Source organism: Tenebrio molitor, chromosome 6 (genome assembly GCF_963966145.1).
Source record: "Tenebrio molitor chromosome 6, icTenMoli1.1, whole genome shotgun sequence".
Classification (NCBI taxonomy): Eukaryota; Metazoa; Arthropoda; class Insecta; order Coleoptera; family Tenebrionidae; genus Tenebrio; species Tenebrio molitor.
Window position 1 is genome coordinate 9,952,600 of NC_091051.1, and position 19,766 is coordinate 9,972,365.

The 19,766-nt window shown below is 35.4% G+C and overlaps 1 protein-coding gene across 2 annotated transcripts in view; it reads left to right on the forward strand.

The window, feature by feature from the left end:
* Window positions 1–19,766, forward strand: part of CARPB (Carbonic anhydrase-related protein B) — a 145,614-nt gene that overhangs the window by 41,238 nt on the left and 84,610 nt on the right. For both annotated transcript variants that reach the window (XM_069051333.1, XM_069051335.1), the window contains exon 3: window positions 338–388. In XM_069051333.1, the coding sequence (XP_068907434.1) occupies window positions 338–388 (51 nt within the window). The remainder of the gene's footprint in view (window positions 1–337; window positions 389–19,766) is intronic.

Consider the following 19,766-nt stretch of genomic DNA (forward strand, 5'->3'; position numbering starts at 1 on the left):
AGCGTTGTTATCAATAAAAACACATTTTCGACAGAAGCGTCTGACACAAGATAACTCAGATGCTGCAATTAGTGACAAACATGTATTTATCAGAGGGGAATCGTAGCTTTCGCGAGGTACTTGACAAATACGAGCAATGTTTGAAAAAACAGACGAGTTGAGAGATAATCCGGATTAAAAATGAGATACGTGCCTAGCTATGCGAACGACGCGTGGCGGCGGTCGGAAGTAATCCCAACAAAGCCGACAAAATATGGGCTTACACAAGACTAGCTCCGCCATGCATCAATTATTGTCACCAATCAATCCTCAACTTGTACATTTTTTTATGTTTCAGTAACGTCAGCTGTAAGCTGGGAGGAATGGTGGACCTATGACGGAATCTCTGGTAAGTCCGATATTTTTCAATAATTCAATTGATAAATGGTCTGCATTGGGTGTGCACGAATTCGGATCAAAAAGATGAACTGCAGTGCAACGTTGAAGGTGGATTATTTACGTCCGAATTTCACAAAACAGACACTGGCGTTTAAATTGTTTATTATTGTTGAAGCAGCTAAATTGGACGTGAGAAGCTTTAGAGACGTTTCCACCAATTAGGTACCATCAAGTGTGGTTTGGTCACTAAAATATACAGAGGGACTCAACGAAAATGAGGTAGACGTGTTGTGCGACATTCAGTTTCTCAAAAAGAGACTGGACTAGTCATTTGTCGAAGAGTTGTCTGTTGATTCGCTTTCTAGGTTAAGAATTAATGATAATAATGACAATTTGATTTATTTTGACTTTTGAGCTGTCATATTTGAATTTGACAGGTAAATCTTTTCCAACCGGACAAAAATGGCAACAATAAAAAAAAATGTTGCCTATATCAAAATTAATAAGTGGTTTTTTTTTCGTAAATACTATTGGCCAAAACATTTTGTAATCACGGTTACTGTGAACATAAATATCGGGTGTTCATTTAAATTTGCCATCAAAATTGGCGATGAAGAGTCAATTGTGAATGCATCACTAGTCCGGAACGTCTAATACAAATGTCGTACGGTAGATATTTTACAGCGCTCCAACTAATCAGGCACTCGGCTTCGCCTCATGAAACCTAGTTTTCGCGCTATAAAATACCCCTACAGTACCCTAATGTAAATAACTATTTCAGTCGTTGAAAATGTTTAAATACTTTGAATGCAAAACAGTATTTTCATAACAGTGAACAGAATTTCGGAAAAAAAAGTTGTTTCTCGTAGCTCACCGAAATCGCTAATTTAAAATGTGCTTATTTTTATCCTCTTATTTAATTAAATTAAGTGACTGACTTTTATCTGTGAGAGAAAGACAGTTCAACTAGATAACGTCATAGCAGAGTCGGGAATTTTCCATAATGAAAAATAGTTAACGAGGGTAGGGAAACCGTTTGAAATTAAAAGTCTTTCTAAACAAGTGCAGCGTAAATTCAACAAAATATGAGTCTATAAATGAAAATAGGTTCCAGTAATGAAAATAGAGGGGAGTCCCGGGATAATTTCTTAGCTTAGCATAAAAAGATGTTTACTTCCGCCATTTAGTTCTAAGTGAAACAAACACAATTTGCATTTCGCATTTAGGATATTTTTTAAATTAACTTTACTGTATACATCAAGTTAGTTTGCATATATTTCCGGTCCGTTTTCGTTGTTTCGCACAAAATGTTTAGTGGATAGGAAAGGAGCAAAATAAAATATGGCCGAGTAAGGAAAAGTCTCGAGCGAATGTATCTGCTCCGTGGAAAAGAAGTGTATTTCTGGTGCATTTAGAGATGGGGAGCTTGCAACTTTTTAATAGTTCGTAAGTAATTTCATTAAATAGAAAGGGAGACGGATAGTGGTTCTTTAAAATTCAAGATATACTGCGGAAGTTTGAATATAAATCCAAAGTCGGTCGCTAAGAGGTGACGATAACGATTTGTTGCCTCTGGTGCCATTCTTTTCTTCTAATATGACAAGGAAACTCCATATAACTTGTCCAACTGTCCACGTCTCGCTGTATTTTATTTGACCAATAAGTTTGTTGGTGTGATAAAAAGTTGGCGGGAACTGCTTTAATATTTAAGGACAACAGCGACAGAAGCGGGCGAATCAACAAAACTAACTGCAATCCTTTTTCCGATTGTCGAGCTTTCGGTTTGGGCATATGCTCCAAGGAATTATGATTAGGGAGATAGTTGTTGTTATAATAGTGGCTGGAAGGACAATGGGACGCTATCTTGGGTAAAGAGACCTCCTGTGTAACCTGACATAATCGTCCCAATACAAGCGTACATTGCAACCCGGCCCTGCATTTTCCAGCCTACTTTGCATAATGTTACCCCTGGGTAGATATCCGCGTTACACAATGAGATTCTTTTTGTATTCTTCTGCTCTTCCGTTTACCTAGTCCGTTCCTTCTCCACATCCTGCCGCTTTTTGTATTTATTCTCTATGGTTCCGGAGTGTATCCGTTATTTTGTCAGAGACGTAATATACACCGTCTACCGCGACACAAACTTCCATATAAAACTTCTTAATCGGCGGAGTTGCGTAATTTACAACACCCGTTATATAAATTATTTCTCGCTCGACCCACAGGTGATTTGCGCTATTCGTCCCTAATTACACGTGGCTAAACGGCCAGAATTCAGTGGGGTCTACGTGTACGAATTAAAAAATTCAGACGAGACGGCATCGTAAGAATTTTCCAGACACAATAACGTGATTTATGATGGTATAGACGTTACCAACTTCAAAATATAAATATTATCGTAAATTTTTAAAGGCGTCTGACACAAGAATTAATATGTTTTCTAGATTAAAAATCTCGAAGTGAAGTGTGTTAAATGCGCTATATATTTCATAATCTGACAGCCAACAACCAACCCCGAAAAAAATTTACCATTATGCATCTTAAGTACCTTTATCGGTACACAACAACTGAACTTTTCACAAAATTTCTCTCGCTTTCACGTCGGGACAGTTTTGCAATTTGCATTAAACGACATTTGCCATAAATTACTCAGGAATATTTAAAAGACACATTTGTCTATCTAGATCTTTTTTGTTAATATAAAATGAATGATTTATCAGTTGCCAGTGAACATTTTCAAATTGACAGTTCCTCGTCTTCAATTAAATGTGAAGATTTAATTAATAATTATTATAGAATTTACTACTCCAACAGATAAAGTTCCTCTTGAAAAACATTATTTGAATTGTTGTTGAGAAATTTAGTCTCTTGTAATAACTTTCAAAACAACTGCAGGAGCTATGATGCGAGTGCGAGAGAGATAACTCTCGCCGAGAGAGACAGCACACAAAAATAATAATAATGCTGATACTAATCAAATTGTCAATCAATATAACACATCAAACTTGATGCAGTGTCAGGATGTCGTAATTTGGTAATTGTCAGTAAATAAAATAATTGGGTAAACATTACGTTAACAATGGTGTCATGACGGCTTGTGTCGTGGATCGAGGTGATCGTGGTCTGCACATCTATCACAGGCTTACCTCCTGTAAAATAATAAAATGGGGTGGTGAGTAACCAGTTCGCTGAAAGTGTTGTGCGAGCACAACCAATACATATTTACAATAATAAATCACACACATCTCAAATATGGTACCATCACAATGTCAACGTTAACTCTTAATATCGTTGGTGATTATCAATTATCATCACATATTCATTGAGCTCTAGTACTTTAAGTTATTATCAATTATTATTAACTCATTGAGTTTTGTCCAGGGTTGTTAGGAAAAGGAAAAGAGTAGGGTTCACTCAGAACCCCCAGGACTCTAACAGTCCACTGCACAACTGTAATCAAACGAGGCGCCCTGATAACACTCAGCGACCCTCAATCAATTGTGATCACCAATCGCGACGGAGTTGTGCAATGAGTACGAGTACTCGCCCCGCCCGATAAACAAATGAGCAGCCCTGATAACACTCAGCGACTCACTCGATTCGTCTACTGACAGCTCCCCGGTCTCTGCAGTCCATGTAATCACAATCAATTTCACACCGCTAGCAGCTCCACGGTCTCTGCTAGCGTACAGTTGCCGGAACAAAGGAAGGTTGGACAGTCTAATTAATTAGCTCGACATGTCGGGGCTCAATCATATCAAAATTAGCAATTGCATCAAACTGTTATGATTCTGATCAAATCAACAACATCACCCTCAATGGTGAAAACAACATCATCTCAATTAATTATAACTCACGAGCAGTCCTGATCCCTGTCAGCGACTCTCAATTAATTATTAATCACGAGCGGTCCTGATCTCAGACAGCGACCCTCAATTAATTAGCAATCACGAGCAGCCCTGATCTCAGTCAGCGACTCTCAATACTCTCAATTAATTATTACAAATCATTCAAAGACTCACCATGCTAATTGTATTTAATTATGGCCATGATCATGATCAATATCAATTATTAAAATAGGTAAACTCACCACATCACCAACAGAAACAGGTTACTCAGTGATACACTCACCTTGTGTAAATTAACTACACCTTTCACAAACTCACTTTTACATAAACTTTAGTAAGATATTCTAATTGGATTCTTTGCTCTACACTCTGTCACAGTTCATCTTCGACTGACCTAGTCCGCCCTTTAAATACCCTAATAATCAGTATCCAACAATCACGAAATGGGTCTCATGGTCTGACGCTGACAGATTTGTGACGGTCTGGCATCTCGCACTATTGGGGTGTGCGAGGGTTGTAAATAATGTCTCGGTACTGTTTTGTTTGTCTTGAACTATTTATCGAAATTCCTGAAGGTCCAAAACAAGTCTATAAATCCATCTAACTTTTGGACGTGACTTAGACATATGCAAAAGACGAAAACAGGAAAAAAAAATGTGTTTAATATTTCGTTGTCCTACACAACTACAGGGTGATTAACGAGTAATAATGAGCCCAACGAACTTTGTGATGCAACCAACATTACATTTGCACCTATTATGTGGATAAAAATATATTTTCATTTTATACAACACAGTCAACATGTCGACATTACATTTGTCAAATTTAATCAAAATCATTACGTGGAATAATTAATAAAAACACAAATTACAAAACTATTGGGGACATGTATTGTTGGTTGCATCACAAATTTTGTTAAGCTCATTATTACTCGTGAATCAACTTGTATATTTGTTATGAACTTTTGTTTAAATTTAAAATAGATTCCGTCATGACTGAGTTTTATTAATGTTCATTAATTACTGTCATTAGAAACCGTTTTACAATATTATTAGAGTAACTGGTGCAGCTTGGACAATTTTACTTCCAACACTTGCGCAAACCGTCACATTTGTATTCATAATCTATTGTTGTTAATAACGTGGTAAAAATCCAATTGTTACCAGGTAATATTTCAAATGATATCGACAATTTAAAAATCATTAGAACGACACACTAGGTACTTGTTTTTGCTGCGAGTAAATGTTTAAAATATTACAATATGCGTCTATTTTTGAATTATAACTGGGATGTTGATATTTTAAATTAAATGGTGTACGTAATACTGACTCATTTATGAAAATGCTATTGTGAAAAAAGTACGAAATAAAATTCGTAAAAAATCACTTGCGGATAATGCATCAGACATTCTTTACATTTATGTATTAAAAATGTTTTCTCCTACTGTAAGATTCTTAGATGTTGCGTGGTGTTGCGACAAAAATTCAGTGATTCAATTAATAACAACTTTTAATCAAATTGAAATTAAAAGAAGCTGAGACAAATATTCTGCAAATTTCGCTTTCAAGTGTCAGAAATGAATTAATAACGATTTTCATCAGATATATAAAATACGATGACTTCAACTCTGTGACAATAATGGATTGTCGACTTATCTTTGTTGTGAAAAAACATCAAGCGAATCTGTGCCTTGGAGCGACGTTCATATCTTGAATTCACAGAATATAACCCGCAATAAAAGGGTTCCCTAAAAGTGATAATTTTTGATTGTCTGAGTGTGCCCAACATTAATATAATATTATTTTAATAAATCCCCGATCTGTTAACTTAGGATTTTGGACATAGGAATGCATTGAGTACGTACAATGTGATCAAAAAGAAAACAAATCAGAGTAGGCGTTGCCAATTAGTCATGTCGTAGTGGAATTCTATGCAAATAAGCGGGGGCGTAGACAATTTGTGGTCTCAAACGCTACTTTATAATAAATCATAAATTTATAAAATTAATAAGAGCAACATTTTACATTCATAAGAATGGGTAATTTACCAGGTTTATTGCCAAACGCGACGCCGCTGGGAAGCAGATTTTTCGCTGAGGTATGATTTATATAAAGTGGCGTTTGAGACACCAGATTGTCTACGCCCATGCATTGAACGCTTATTTGCATAGGATTCCGCTCCGACATGACCGATAATTTGCAACGCCTACTCTGATTTGTTTTCTTTTTGATCACTTTGTACATTATTTTATTATAGAAAAAGTAATTATTCTTTTGTAATTAACAATAATTTTGTATTATTCTAATGAATAATGTTAATTAAGTGGAAAGGGTTACGTTTTAAAATGTTGACTTTCCACGTAGCATGCAAGTAAAATGATTGTGTGTCGATTATTCGAGCTGATAACCCTAAAACGTAATTTTTCAAAAGGGTAATTGTATTAAAAGGAAGGGTGTATAATTTGAAGCGAATTCTGGTGTCGCTCGTATCACGGTAATGGGTGTGATTATCAATCGTCATCCGTTAATTCAGCTATTAGGTTGTTAAGATAGCGAAGCTGTATGAGTTGTAATAACGCGTTGGCCGCGAGGCTTATAGATGTTCTGGGGATAGAACGCGAGATTGTCTTTGTATGCAAGGGAATGGCTTTTATATTGCATTATTTGAAGAAACATTTGCTTTTATAGTTACATATGCATGTAACGGCAATTTGGCGAAACTATGTGTTCTTCTGGCGTAGTAAAAATATTCGCGTTCTCTTCTGCATACGGTTCAAATAAAAATGGAATTAATTTATTTTCTCCATAAACTAGATTTAAATAAAACAGAGGCTTTGCAGAACAGTGGTGGCACACACAGACAAAATAAATGATATCGCATGCCCGTGACACTTATAATAAAATAAAAGCAAAATCCTTTTCAATATGGCAGCGTAGAGAGGACCGCAAAACTTTCTATGACGTTCAGTATTGGACATTACAATCAATCCTTGACGCGAGATCAGCTTTACAATGAACAAGGGTCCGGTATAAATAAAAGATGGCACCGGTGATATCACCGCGTCCAATACAACTCTAACTATATAGGAAATGAAAATAAGCACCCGAAGGCGACGTTAAACGGTCCTAATCTGCGATAGGCCGACCTACGTCATGACTCGACCAACAACAAAAGGGACAAATCATATGCGGAGATTGACGACATAATTTTTTCCCAAAACGACAATCGCTGCGTCGAAGCCGCTTTTAAAGATGATAGATACTTTGAAAAACGATATTCCGATAAATCCACAGCAATAAACTAAAAATGGAAATTGTACACTTTATGTGTATTCCTGAATATAAATGACGTTACAGGTTCGTCAAGATAAAGCTTCCACTTGGCCCAAACGAAAAAAATTTCAATGTCGACAAACCTAATTGTGTACTAATAACAGAATGGTAATAACAATAATTGTATTATTATAACCGTTCCTACTACTGACCCGGCAGTTGTGGCTGTTGCTACCAAGTAATAACCAGCAGATAGATAATTATGGGAAGCAACGGCAAGCTCCCAACCCCAGTCCAGCTTTATACTGTTACTCAAATAATATCTTTATTGTTGTTTATTGTTTCATCACGATATCAGAGAGGTGAGCAATAACGATAAACCTGTGCGGAGTATGAGCTCGCCTCCCTTATCATCACGGAAGTCATCTCACGTCTAATGTTTTTTAAATTGCAATCCTAAACTATTATTTTAATTTTTCCATAGTGTGAGGTATTGGTTTTTGACCTGGAATCCGCGGATGTCGGCGGGGCGTCCGAAAAAAGGATATACGAAGGCTTAATAAATGTAATGGGCTTTTACAATTGAAATGGAAAGAAGAGAACTCTTGAAGATATTAGATCTTGGTTTAAGTTTAGTTGCCCCTCTCACTTAAGCGCCCCTAATTTATTTTAAAAGGAAACTAATGTCACGCTACTAATCACTTGAAGCGGGTGGCACAAAAATAATATCGTGAAGAAGATTGAGAAACGGTTGTTTACAGTAAGATTATTAGCCTGATTTCTTCTAATTCCTTAATTTGTAATTCATTTCATGTTTTAATTTGTTAGGTTAAATAAGTTGTTCCTTTTAACTGACTTAAATTTGTTTAAATTTTCTTGAGCTACATACATTTTACAACGCTTCGTCAGTACAAATCAAGCAAAATGATCAGTTTTGGAGAAATTTTCAACAAAAAAAAAATCAGCTTGATATTGACGTTGTCACATTCCTTAATTCTTTCATTTAGCAATGTATATAGTCATTGCAATATCAGCGGGACATGTGCTATGCTACATGTATCGAGCGATCAAATTAATTTGTAATCGAGTCATTCATGGATTTGAATCCATATGTTTTTTGCGAGTGATATGTCGAGATTTAACCTATGTTTCAAGCTGTAGAGCTCAAGTAACGACATACGATTTCGGATTCATGGATAATTCGATTACAAATTAATTTGATCGCTCTTTATTACAGGTGCCTTGAAAATGTTAACAGATGTAACACGTGAGGAAAGCCACAGGTAAAAGTTAGTTTTGCATAAGATAAGTATACTACTTAGTTAAATCAATAAAATATGCCATAGAAACCAAGTAGATTTTTTATGAAATACGTAAAACGAAAATTTTATAAACTGATGAAATAATAAAAAATAAAATAAATAAAAATAACTTTAAAGAAAAAAAATCTTGTGTTTAAAATACTGTTCGACTTTTAGCAATCTAAATAGATATTTATAAACTTGTTTGCTATTTAAATTAATTCACAATCATTATTTTTGAGCATGAATAATAAAAAATAGGAAACATTCATAACATCACAGCTGGAATTGGGATTTCCCAAAAATCCTTCTAATTAAGTACAGACAATTCTATATGTATTTCATTTTTGTATTTAGAATATTTTAGCAAAGATATGATATGACATTGACCAATTAAAGATACATGTGCTTATTTTATGTCTATTTCAATGAAGAAATCTAAAAAACCTAAAGGAGGCAGTTGAGTTCCATTTATTATTGAAAACATTATTTTTTCAAAAAATTTACCATGAACGGGCTAAATGTTTTAATGTATTTATGTTTATTACAGTTTTTGCCATTTAACTAAATTAAAAAAGGCACAAATTATACAGTGTGGTGATAAAGTAAGGAACAAAATTTATAATTGCATTATTTAATGTTTTCAGGCGAAACGCTCGGACAGGTCAATTTTATTTTTTAATTACCAACCTTATGACAAATTTTACTTCAAAAAATTTTATTTAATTTTTAACGTAAAATTGTTTTTCAATGGGATTATTTAAAATCTTAAACTTTGTGCTCTATTATCAAAATGTTAGAGGTCTTAACTCTAAGCTACAGGATATTCGCTTGTCATCTAGTTCAGCTCCGTATGACTGTATAGCCCTGTCTGAGACTTGGCTGTCTGAATCTGTTTTGGATGGTGAGGTACTAGACTTGGATGCATATAATCTATTTAGATGTGATAGAAATTTTTCTGCCTGCGGTAATAGAAGGGGAGGTGGTGTTTTGCTGGCAGTGAGAAGAACCATCAGGGCTGTTTGCCTTCACATTAATGAACTTGATGACTCTAGGATGCCTAAACATGTTGATATCTTGCTGGTCAGAATTTTCCTAGATAGCTGCTCCGTCATTATTTGCCTAGTGTACATTCCTCCGGCTTGTAGAATCGACGACTATATAGTTCTCTTTGACTCCCTTATGGCAACTGATATGTTATTTGATAATAATCTATTAATCATAGGTGACTTTAATATGCCTGATTTCCTAACTTTATCACAATCGCGGGGTTATGCAACAACATCCTCCATATATACACATTTTTCTCGCTTTTTAGATTTCTTTAATATGAGGCAGTTTAACGAAATTGTGAATAGTATTGGCAGGTTGCTAGACTTAGTTATGTGCAATAAGTCCTGCCGTGTTGCTAAAGCAGACGATGTCCTTGTTCCGGAAGACAACTACCACCCGGCACTGGAGATAACTACGAGCTGGACGGAAGACACTCATAGCTTTCCGACTTTCTCTTCTTTGAACTATAACTTTAGAAAAGCAGACTTTTATAGTCTATATATTGAGTTGTCTAGTATAGATTGGTCGTTTCTAGAACAAGCATATGAAACTGAGAGTGCTGTCGATTTGCTTTATCAAAGGTTATACTCAGTTTTTGATAAACATATTTCGAGGAGGGGTGGGTCTCTTGGCACGTATCCTGCTTGGTTTGACAGGGAACTGATATACTTAATAAGGAGGAAGTATAAGGCATGGCAAAGATATAAGCGTTCAGAACGAATTCATGCCTACAATATTTTTAAACAACTCAGAACCGAGGTTAAGGTGAAAGAAAGACACGCATACAATAATTACGTGAATAGGATGAGCGCCAGTGTCAAAGCTAATCCTAAATACTTTTGGAGTTTTGTGAACTCGATAAAAAAATCCACCTCAATTCCAGACGTCATGAATTATGATGGGTCTATATTAAAAGATCCTAAAGATATCGTAGATAAGTTTGCTGGGTACTTCTCGAAATCATTTATGGTAAATAATAAAAATCAACAATCTAATCAACGTCCTACTGAACTTGTGAACAAAAACGTGTTATACTTAAACGATATATCTGATGATGATGTACAAAAAGCTATAAAAAAGCTGAAAAATAGTCAAACGGCTGGCCCTGACCAAATACCCTCTTTTTTACTTTGTGACTGTAAAACAATTTTCTCAAGTCCCCTAAAAATAATCTTTAATCTTATTGTTAAAACTTCCGTGTTTCCAGCTAAGTGGAAGGAATCTCGACTCTGCCCAATATTCAAAAATGGTGATAAGTCTGATATAACCAACTATCGGCCAATAGCAATAATCAACAACTTTGCTAAAATTTTTGAATTTATTCTGTTTGAAAGAATATATCACCACATATCGTCAAAAATCTCTGTTAACCAGCATGGCTTTATGGTTCGAAGATCTACCGTCACTAATTTGGTTTCCACCACGCAATTTTTGTGTGAAAGTTTGGATGCGCACGGGCAGGTTGATGTTATATATATGGACCTGTCCAAAGCATTTGATCGCGTGAATCACAGGTTACTGCTTTATAAATTAGATGATTTCGGTTTGTCCGATGGGTTGATTTTGCTCATTGAGTCATATCTTCAGGAAAGGGTTCAGTTTGTTCAATATAGGGGCTTCAGATCGGAATCTTTCTCTCAAACTTCAGGGGTTCCTCAGGGTTCTGTCCTTGGACCTCTGTTTTTTAATATATTTATCAATGATCTGACCTCTTTATTAAATGAAAATTTTCAAATGTATGCTGATGATTTGAAGATTTATCGTACAGTTTCGACACTTGATGATTGTTCTAGGTTACAGAAAGATCTTGACATCATTCAAAAATGGTGCAATGACAATGATCAGCTAATCGATACTAAGAAGTGCTATGTGCTGACTTTCTCAAGGAAGTTAGACAAGATTATATGTGACTACTGCATAGGTGGGGTAAAGATACTGCGTGCTACTGAATTCAGGGATCTTGGAGTTGTGTTCGATTGTGGTCTCACTTTTCGCAATCATATTGAATATGTGACATCTGCTGCCTACAAATCTCTGGGTTTTGTTCTTCGTAACAGGAGATTATTCCATAGTGCTGAGGCAATTGTATCGCTTTATAAGGCTTATGTGCGATGCAAATTGGAGTATGCTGGTATTGTTTGGTCACCAATATACAATAACCACACCTGGGCCTTGGAGAAGATTCAAAGACATTTTGCTAAATTTTTGGTATTTAATGAAACTGGTCAATACCCACCTAGGGGACTTCAGCAGGAAACCCTTTTAGAATGTGTTCAGCTTCATTCATTGGCGAGTAGACGGGATTTTGCTAAAATCAAATTTCTGTCGGATGTCCTCAGCTTTTCTGTTGAATGCCCCTACCTTTTGTCAAAGCTTCTTATTAAGGTTGCTGCTTTTAATTGTAGAAGATGTGAAGTTTTTGAACTAAGATCTGCGAGGACAAATATTCTACTAATGTCACCGTTATACCAGATGGTTAACAGCTGTTCAACCAAAGCTGACTCCAATAAAATCGACATATTCTTTACAAGACCCTCTGAACTCAGGTCTGTCCTGACATATGCCTCTTAATATAGCAAGAATATATATAAGCTGGCAGTAAGTGTGATTCCTAATGGGAGAGTAGTATCATGCTGCTACTCATTCCACTTACTGCCTAACTAATGATAGCTTGCCTGTAATTAGGTCATTACCTGTTGGCAAGCTTAACTAAATAATAATTAAAATAATAATAAATCTATAGTTTATTTTAATAGACCAAATAATTTAGAACATTTACGGTAGAGAATTCGCGCTGAAATGGAACAAATCAGTGACACTATTGAGCGCAGTGTACAATGTTTACACTCATGTCGTTGAGTGCCAAATGGTCGGGGGGGCAATTTCAACATTTGTGTTAAATTTTATTGTTAACCTTAGATGTTTAACTTTATTTGTTCTTGTTTGAGCTCAATTAAAATTTTTACAGTAAAATTTAAATTAAATTTTTGAAGTATAATTTGTGATTTTCTCAAAGAAATTGTTATGTAAGGTAACAATTTTTTTCATTCATCGTTTATCTAATAGGATGAGAAAGAGAAGAAAAAAGTGGGGGTTGTTATTTAAGAAAATTGGTGATGACGTCATTGCGCAAAAACCATTCACGTTATTTAAACAAATTGCACGTCACATGTTGGTATTTTTAGAAATAAAATCGACCTATCCGAGCAATTTTCTTAAAAACATCAAATAACGCTATTATAAATTTTGTTCCTTACGTTATAACCACACTATACAGGGATTATACAGCGAATACTAAATATTGGCAGCCCAAACCTTTCACTTTCTAACATTTTAAATGTCGTTTTGCAATTTAAAATTTAAATGTCCAGGCAAAGAACGTGTCCTGTGTTTAAAAAAAAATTAGACTCAGCAATCTTTGATTGACGTTCTGAGCTTACAATAAGTCTTATAAATGAATAAATAATTTCTTTAAATGATCTCAGATTGACCTTCCTAATAGTCATTATATGATAAGTACTTATTGTAATTATATGAAAATTCCAAATATTTTTTTAACGATGTCAACAATTCTTCGAAATTTGAGTTGTTAACATTAAAATTCACATCTCGTTTCAATTTTTTCATCCAACCCACAAGTTTCATTTTAATGAGCTCACAAATAACCATTCATTTTTTTGTGTTGGATATTGTGGTTGCTTTGATATTTTTTACGAAGGGGAAATATTGAAAAAAATATTATTATGTAATGAAATGGAGTCAATGTTTAAAACCTTCTATTTTCGATTTTTACAAAAGATGCAAAGTTGAAACTCCAACTAAAATTAAATCTGTTTTGTTTCAATGAAAATTTTATATTTAAATAATTTTTTCTCTCCTCTTTGATTTATATTATAAGTCATCTAATTATACTAATGGTACCGTGCGATCAACAATTATTTAAATAGAGAAGCCTTTGAGGTTTTGGACGTAGGTACACAGATACTCTGGAATGTATGGAAGTATTTTTGGTTGCATATACCTGTTTCAATTTAAATTTTGAAATTTTTGCCGAAACTCGGTCAAATAGGAACAGCGTTATATGTCATTTCTCCGTTATGAAAATGAGATTCAGTGATGAATCTTTTGTGTTCTGAAGTAGAAACCATTTTTGCGTTAAAATTTGATTAATAGTGACAGTTGTTTGACGTTTATTACCTGACACTGTCAAAATCATAGCCCCCCCTCATCTAAGTAATTGTTGATCGCACGGTATAATGGATTACGGTAATATTCTCCTTAAATAATTTATTCATTATTCAATACCAATATCGAGCGATCCATTGAATTTGTTATTAAAGTTGGCGCTGGAACTGAAGCCGTAAGTCTTTTTGAATCGATACACTTATTTAAATAAATCAATAACAATTAAATCATGTTACAAAATGTTATCAGTGGAGTTAAACGAAGGGCCCGTTTGTACTTAGAACAAAATGGTGAACATTTTCAGCACATGTTGTAACACTGTTTAATAAAATAAACATTACCATTGTAATTAATTCGCCATTTTCTGTTTTACAATTGTCATTAAATGTGACGTTTGTCGCGATAGTTCAAAACTAGACATGCCTCGACAGTTACAGCGCCAACTTTAACAACAAATTCAATAGATCGCACGATAGTTTTTACATGGTATTTTGCTCCATTCAAAATTGTATTGTTTTTTGTCCATTATTCAATCAGTATGTTTTTAATTTTTTGGAATTCATAATTGACATTTCTTTATTTCAGTCCTAGACTAGGCTAAACATGCCAAAATGTTATGTCGTTTTCGAAAACTAAATGTCTTTAGTTCTCAAGCTATCATTCACTTCTGTTATCACTCATTCATCGTATGTTGTTCTTTTAATTTTGAAAATAAACAGTAACCATTAGAGGCCAGATCAGATCAATGGCTAGTTACTCTTACTTCTTAAAACCGGCATTATGGATAGCGCCCTTGGGAATTCAGCTCTTAAACTGGAGAGCTCGCCTGAACCACATCTCTTCTTCCTTTTTGTCTTTTTCAGGTAACTAATTTTTAAACCCCAAAAGAAGCACAATTCAATTTAACATGCTACTCTCGATAACTTTGTTTGTGTTGTAAGTAATAACCCCTTAACGCCATGGCGAATAAATGATGAACCAGCCTCGTATGTCGTTCAAAACTAGAACTTTTGATAATTATCACGGTTGCATTTGGTGTTTTGTGAAGATTTCAATGCAAACATTACTGCCACGTGTCACGTTACGAACACGAAATATAGGTCACTCCCGTTCTAACTTCTATTTAATAGTAAACCTTTGATCACATCGCAAATACTGCCGTTAATGAGCAATAATTTGTTGCTACGTAAGTTTCTGTACGTCTTCCGATACAAGCACAATCGATGTTGCCGTTCTATATTTCATGAGCGAACGTCACCATACCCCAGTTAGAAGATCTTACCGTAGGTCGAGATACCGCCGACGAGTTTTCGTGGGGGCAGTAATTGCAACTAGGTGACGAAAATAAAAGTTGTTGCGGTCAAATCGATCGTAGTTCCTGGAGGCTGCGTCTGTTCCGGGCGCCTCACAATAAGTTTTCCAGACGTTAACTGTTAGTTAGTTGGTAGCATATACAAGTCACAAATCAAGGCGGCCATATTCAGGTTGGAAAGTTTGTGCGCCCGTGGTATTAACTCCCCACACATCAATCACCCCTTGAAAGATAGGAAATGAACAAACCTAACCTGCTCCCGATTTTATATACGGGTTTCATGTACGCCTTTTGTTCCGCCGTTGTTGTGATACTCCCTTGATTGACTAGCACGCACTGCCAACCATCTATCGGAAACCGTCCCCAAAAATACCACACTGATATGTACACCTTTCCTATTAGCCGAGTGGACGGAAGGAGGGAAGTCGTCTGTACTCCAGTTGTGACAAATGCGTTTTAATAAACTGGATCAGATTAAAATCTTTATCGATGGTGACACTTTTCCAAGGCCACCCCCACGTGCTTATCAAGTTGTATCTAAGTGTAACTCGGCTTGTTATCAAACAAAACAACTATCCCAGGAAGTTTGACAACTCTGACAGTTAATAAAATAGTTATTCGAAGTTCTACTCCACATCTGTAGTAATAAACTTGTGAGATTTGCAGTGCTGATGATGAGCTAATCAACGCTTTTCAAGAAAATTTTAGTGATCTTTGCGAAAAAAAAGACATTTTTGTTTGTCTATATTTTTTCAATCAAGTCTGGGTAAAATTGTAACATAGGTATGTTAATAAGTGGGGACGGGATCAGGATCATTACTGATGGTGACAGCCCTGGCTAGAGGTTGTTCGTGATAGGTATCTTTTCGACCCTTCGCGCTAGTTATGTTGACAGACTGACGCACCCTCCAATATAAGCGATATTTGACGGTTCCAAGATGTTCTGACGGTGGCGTGTTATTGAAAATGACGATGTTTACTCTTATTTTATTATTTATTATTTCCGCTGGTAAAGAGTTTGGTGCAATGCGACCGGGAGTAACAGCGGAACAATCAACGAAATGAGACCAGTCGCTTATCTTCATCGAAATGTCTCTTGGGAGAGACCATTATAAAAATAACTAAAATTTTCATTTCAGACATGTATAAGCATATTATGCACAACATTATTTAATCCTTTTTATGTTGCATGGTTCAATGTACCTTCAAATGAATATTTATTATTCTTTTGTCCAGTGTAATTAATTCTAATTCTACAGGGTCATTATAAATGATTGTCCCATCGCAGTTGCCGTTGAAAACCACACAAATTTTGGATGTGCCGCAGCCTCGCAACGTTAGCAAAACTAGTACACTTGATTTCCACTACCGCCAGGAGCGCTACCTATCCGCGATACTAGTCTCACTCATTTTATAAGGCTTGCGGCACATTAATCCCTGTCACCAACGCCAACTGCGATGAGACAATCATTTATAATGACCCTGTATTTTAGGATAGGATATTTGATTCTTTTGGATTTTTTTAAAACTTTCAAAACTCGTTGGGCCACTTGATTTTGTAGTTTTAAGTGGTGTCTGTTTGATGTCGTGATTCGAGACAGTGACAGTGTGTAGAGTGTTTCTTGCGGTGTATCAAATTACTGTATACCTTAGAAGTACATATAACATTTACAGTATCTGTCCCTAGTTATTTAGCAAAGTCCCAACCAACCTTTTGCAAGTCAAAATACAGTTAACGATATTTTCTCTTTTGATAAATTAATATTATTGCTATTACAATTGTTAGAAAAATATTTGTACCTGTAACTCTGAGCGGAGTAGAAATACTTCAAGTCCTACGAGTGAAGGCGGCTCGACCGAGTCAAATGTAAGGTCATTTGAAGCATTTGTCACCATTTATTTATCATTTACACGAAATATTTAATAATTAAATTATCCTTATTAAAATAAAGCCTCTAAAAAAGCAAAATAACGAAATTATTACCCATTATTTAACCGGTTCCACTGTGGTGTAAGACGAGTCGCCCTTTGTGGGCGTGTCCTTGGAGGTCAGATCAGATGTCAAATGTCAAAAATAGAGCAAGGTGGTCCTTCAGTGTTATGTTTATGATATCATTTACTATTATACACATCAAAAAAAAGCAGATTCATAGAAGTCGTACTGATATGCAGGAGTATGACTTTCTTTCTTACTGCTGCAATTCTTCCTTTTTCGGCGAACAGTTTATAGTAATTTAATAAACTAGTTTGTTAATGAAGGCGATTAATAATCGAAACTGTTGAGTTGAGATTATTAATCATACATTAACAAACGAGTTGATTACAAATTTTTTTCGTTGATCGCAAACTTTTTTTTTGTAACAAAATTTCAAATTAAAGCCAAATCAAAACCAATTTCTTCTTTTTCGATAAAGATGAGACCTTATAAAATACCTTCATCCTTTTTTTGTCGTCAGGGTAGGCCATTTTAAAAATTTTCAACACTTTCTATTCACTTTTCCATAAAGAGTGTCAGAAGACGTCAACTCCATTCTATTCAATTTCACGTAAAAATCACGGTTGCTAGAAAACCTAGTTATCATCAAAACGTCAAAATCGCAAAAATCGTTGATTAATGAAAAATAGTGTATTAATGAGGTCTATTAATACGAGTACACTATATTTTAGACAAAATAATTCATTAATATTGAAATTAACAAGCGGTCAACGGAAAAACCATTTAATGAAAGTAAATAAAACAGATATATTATTAAAGGGAATTCGATAAACTGGATAATTTATATTTTTAGACAATTAATAAAATACCCTTAAACAAGGAACAAGGTTAACGTAAGCTGGAAAGTCTCAAGGGCGAAAATTCCTACCCTTCCTATCTTTCTTAATTATTAATGACCTGTCTGGCTTAGTAAAATCAACGCTTATGATATGACTTTATTCGCATCAGCCATATCTATCAACTAACTAATTAATTTTAAGGACTAATTACCACAAAGTTTTTACACATTTTCGTACGTTGTAATCTAAGTCTAAGAATTACGAAGAAAATCTAGTTACAAAAAAAAAGATGTGTTTTTGCGTGGTAGGCAAACTTGACTTTAATAAAGTCTCTTTTAATGTGTTTCGCATAACACAAAGATTAATATAATCAAAATCAATTAGCTTTTTACGTTTTTGTAGCGCAAGCAAAGGCAGGAATTAAATGTCAAAACGTTTTTTGATTCTGACGCCTTCGTATTAATTTTTCAGCGTTGAAAGAGTAATACAGCCCATAAAATGGTGATAAAATTTAAATAAACTGTTGAGAATATAAAAGAAATTGCTTTATAATTTACTGGTATATTTTCATGACGTTAAAATTTCGTGGAAAAAATAAAATTATGTACATTTAAGGGCGCGATTATGCCCCGAGGACCGTTCGTTATTTTATCCTTAATTTCGACAGCTCCTTCTGCGAAGAAAATCAAAGCTGTGACGGCAGATAAATTTATTTTTTATCATTTAGTGCGGTCGAGGGCGGAAGCGCTCCGGGCCTCCCGACAATTTAAGTTGTTGACAATAAAGCAATTTTTGAGATCGGAAATGGCACCTCTGGGTGCGTTGACCGTTCCCGTCTCTGGCCCCTTTGTGGCGGTCGCCAAGCTTTTTATTTTAATAGAAGTACGCAGGAAGTTAGCGGGAACAATTGCAGCGGATAAAACAAACCGCCGAGTTGGTGGCAGGAACGCAACACAAAACCACACCTCGGGCGGCTGTCCTGCAGCGGCATTAATTACAACAGTGAGATCTCGGAAATGAATGTCGTGGCTTCCTTTATCTCAGTCGGGTGTTATTGTATTGCGTCTGGAAAGCTGGGAAAGTGGTGGCGTTCCACTCTCGGGATGTTTACGCGGCCACAGTTAGAGGTTGAGAGATTCATGTTAGGCTAATTCCAGACGAGTGAGAGAAGGATCATTTTACCGTGGCGTTCCCGTTTATTGCTTGTTAAGGGTGCTATTCTAACCTCTCACTTGTTTGTTTGACGGTTTAGTACCTCGCAGTCCCGAGGGAAAGATTCATTCACTTTCAGCTGATTTTCATAATAATTGCTGAGTGCACGCTTTGCTCTCTAATAAGCCAATTTCAATCTCTTTAACCTAAGCAGTCGACCCGCTAAACCGTTTCTGTCGAAATCCCTTGACAAAAACTACAAACAACAGTTCGTGTAAGCACAGAAACATTATTACAAAATATATTAAATTTCGATCAGGGGTGGTTTTGTTTTTAGACCACCACCAGTTATTTTTGTGTTTGTCTTTCCGAGAATTTCTTTCCATCGATACTGTTTAAATTATTTTCAGGCGATCAGTGGTGATCGGTTTGATTCAATTATGTACAGCACACATCGTGTTCTATTATACAGGTTATGATTAAGTAACGC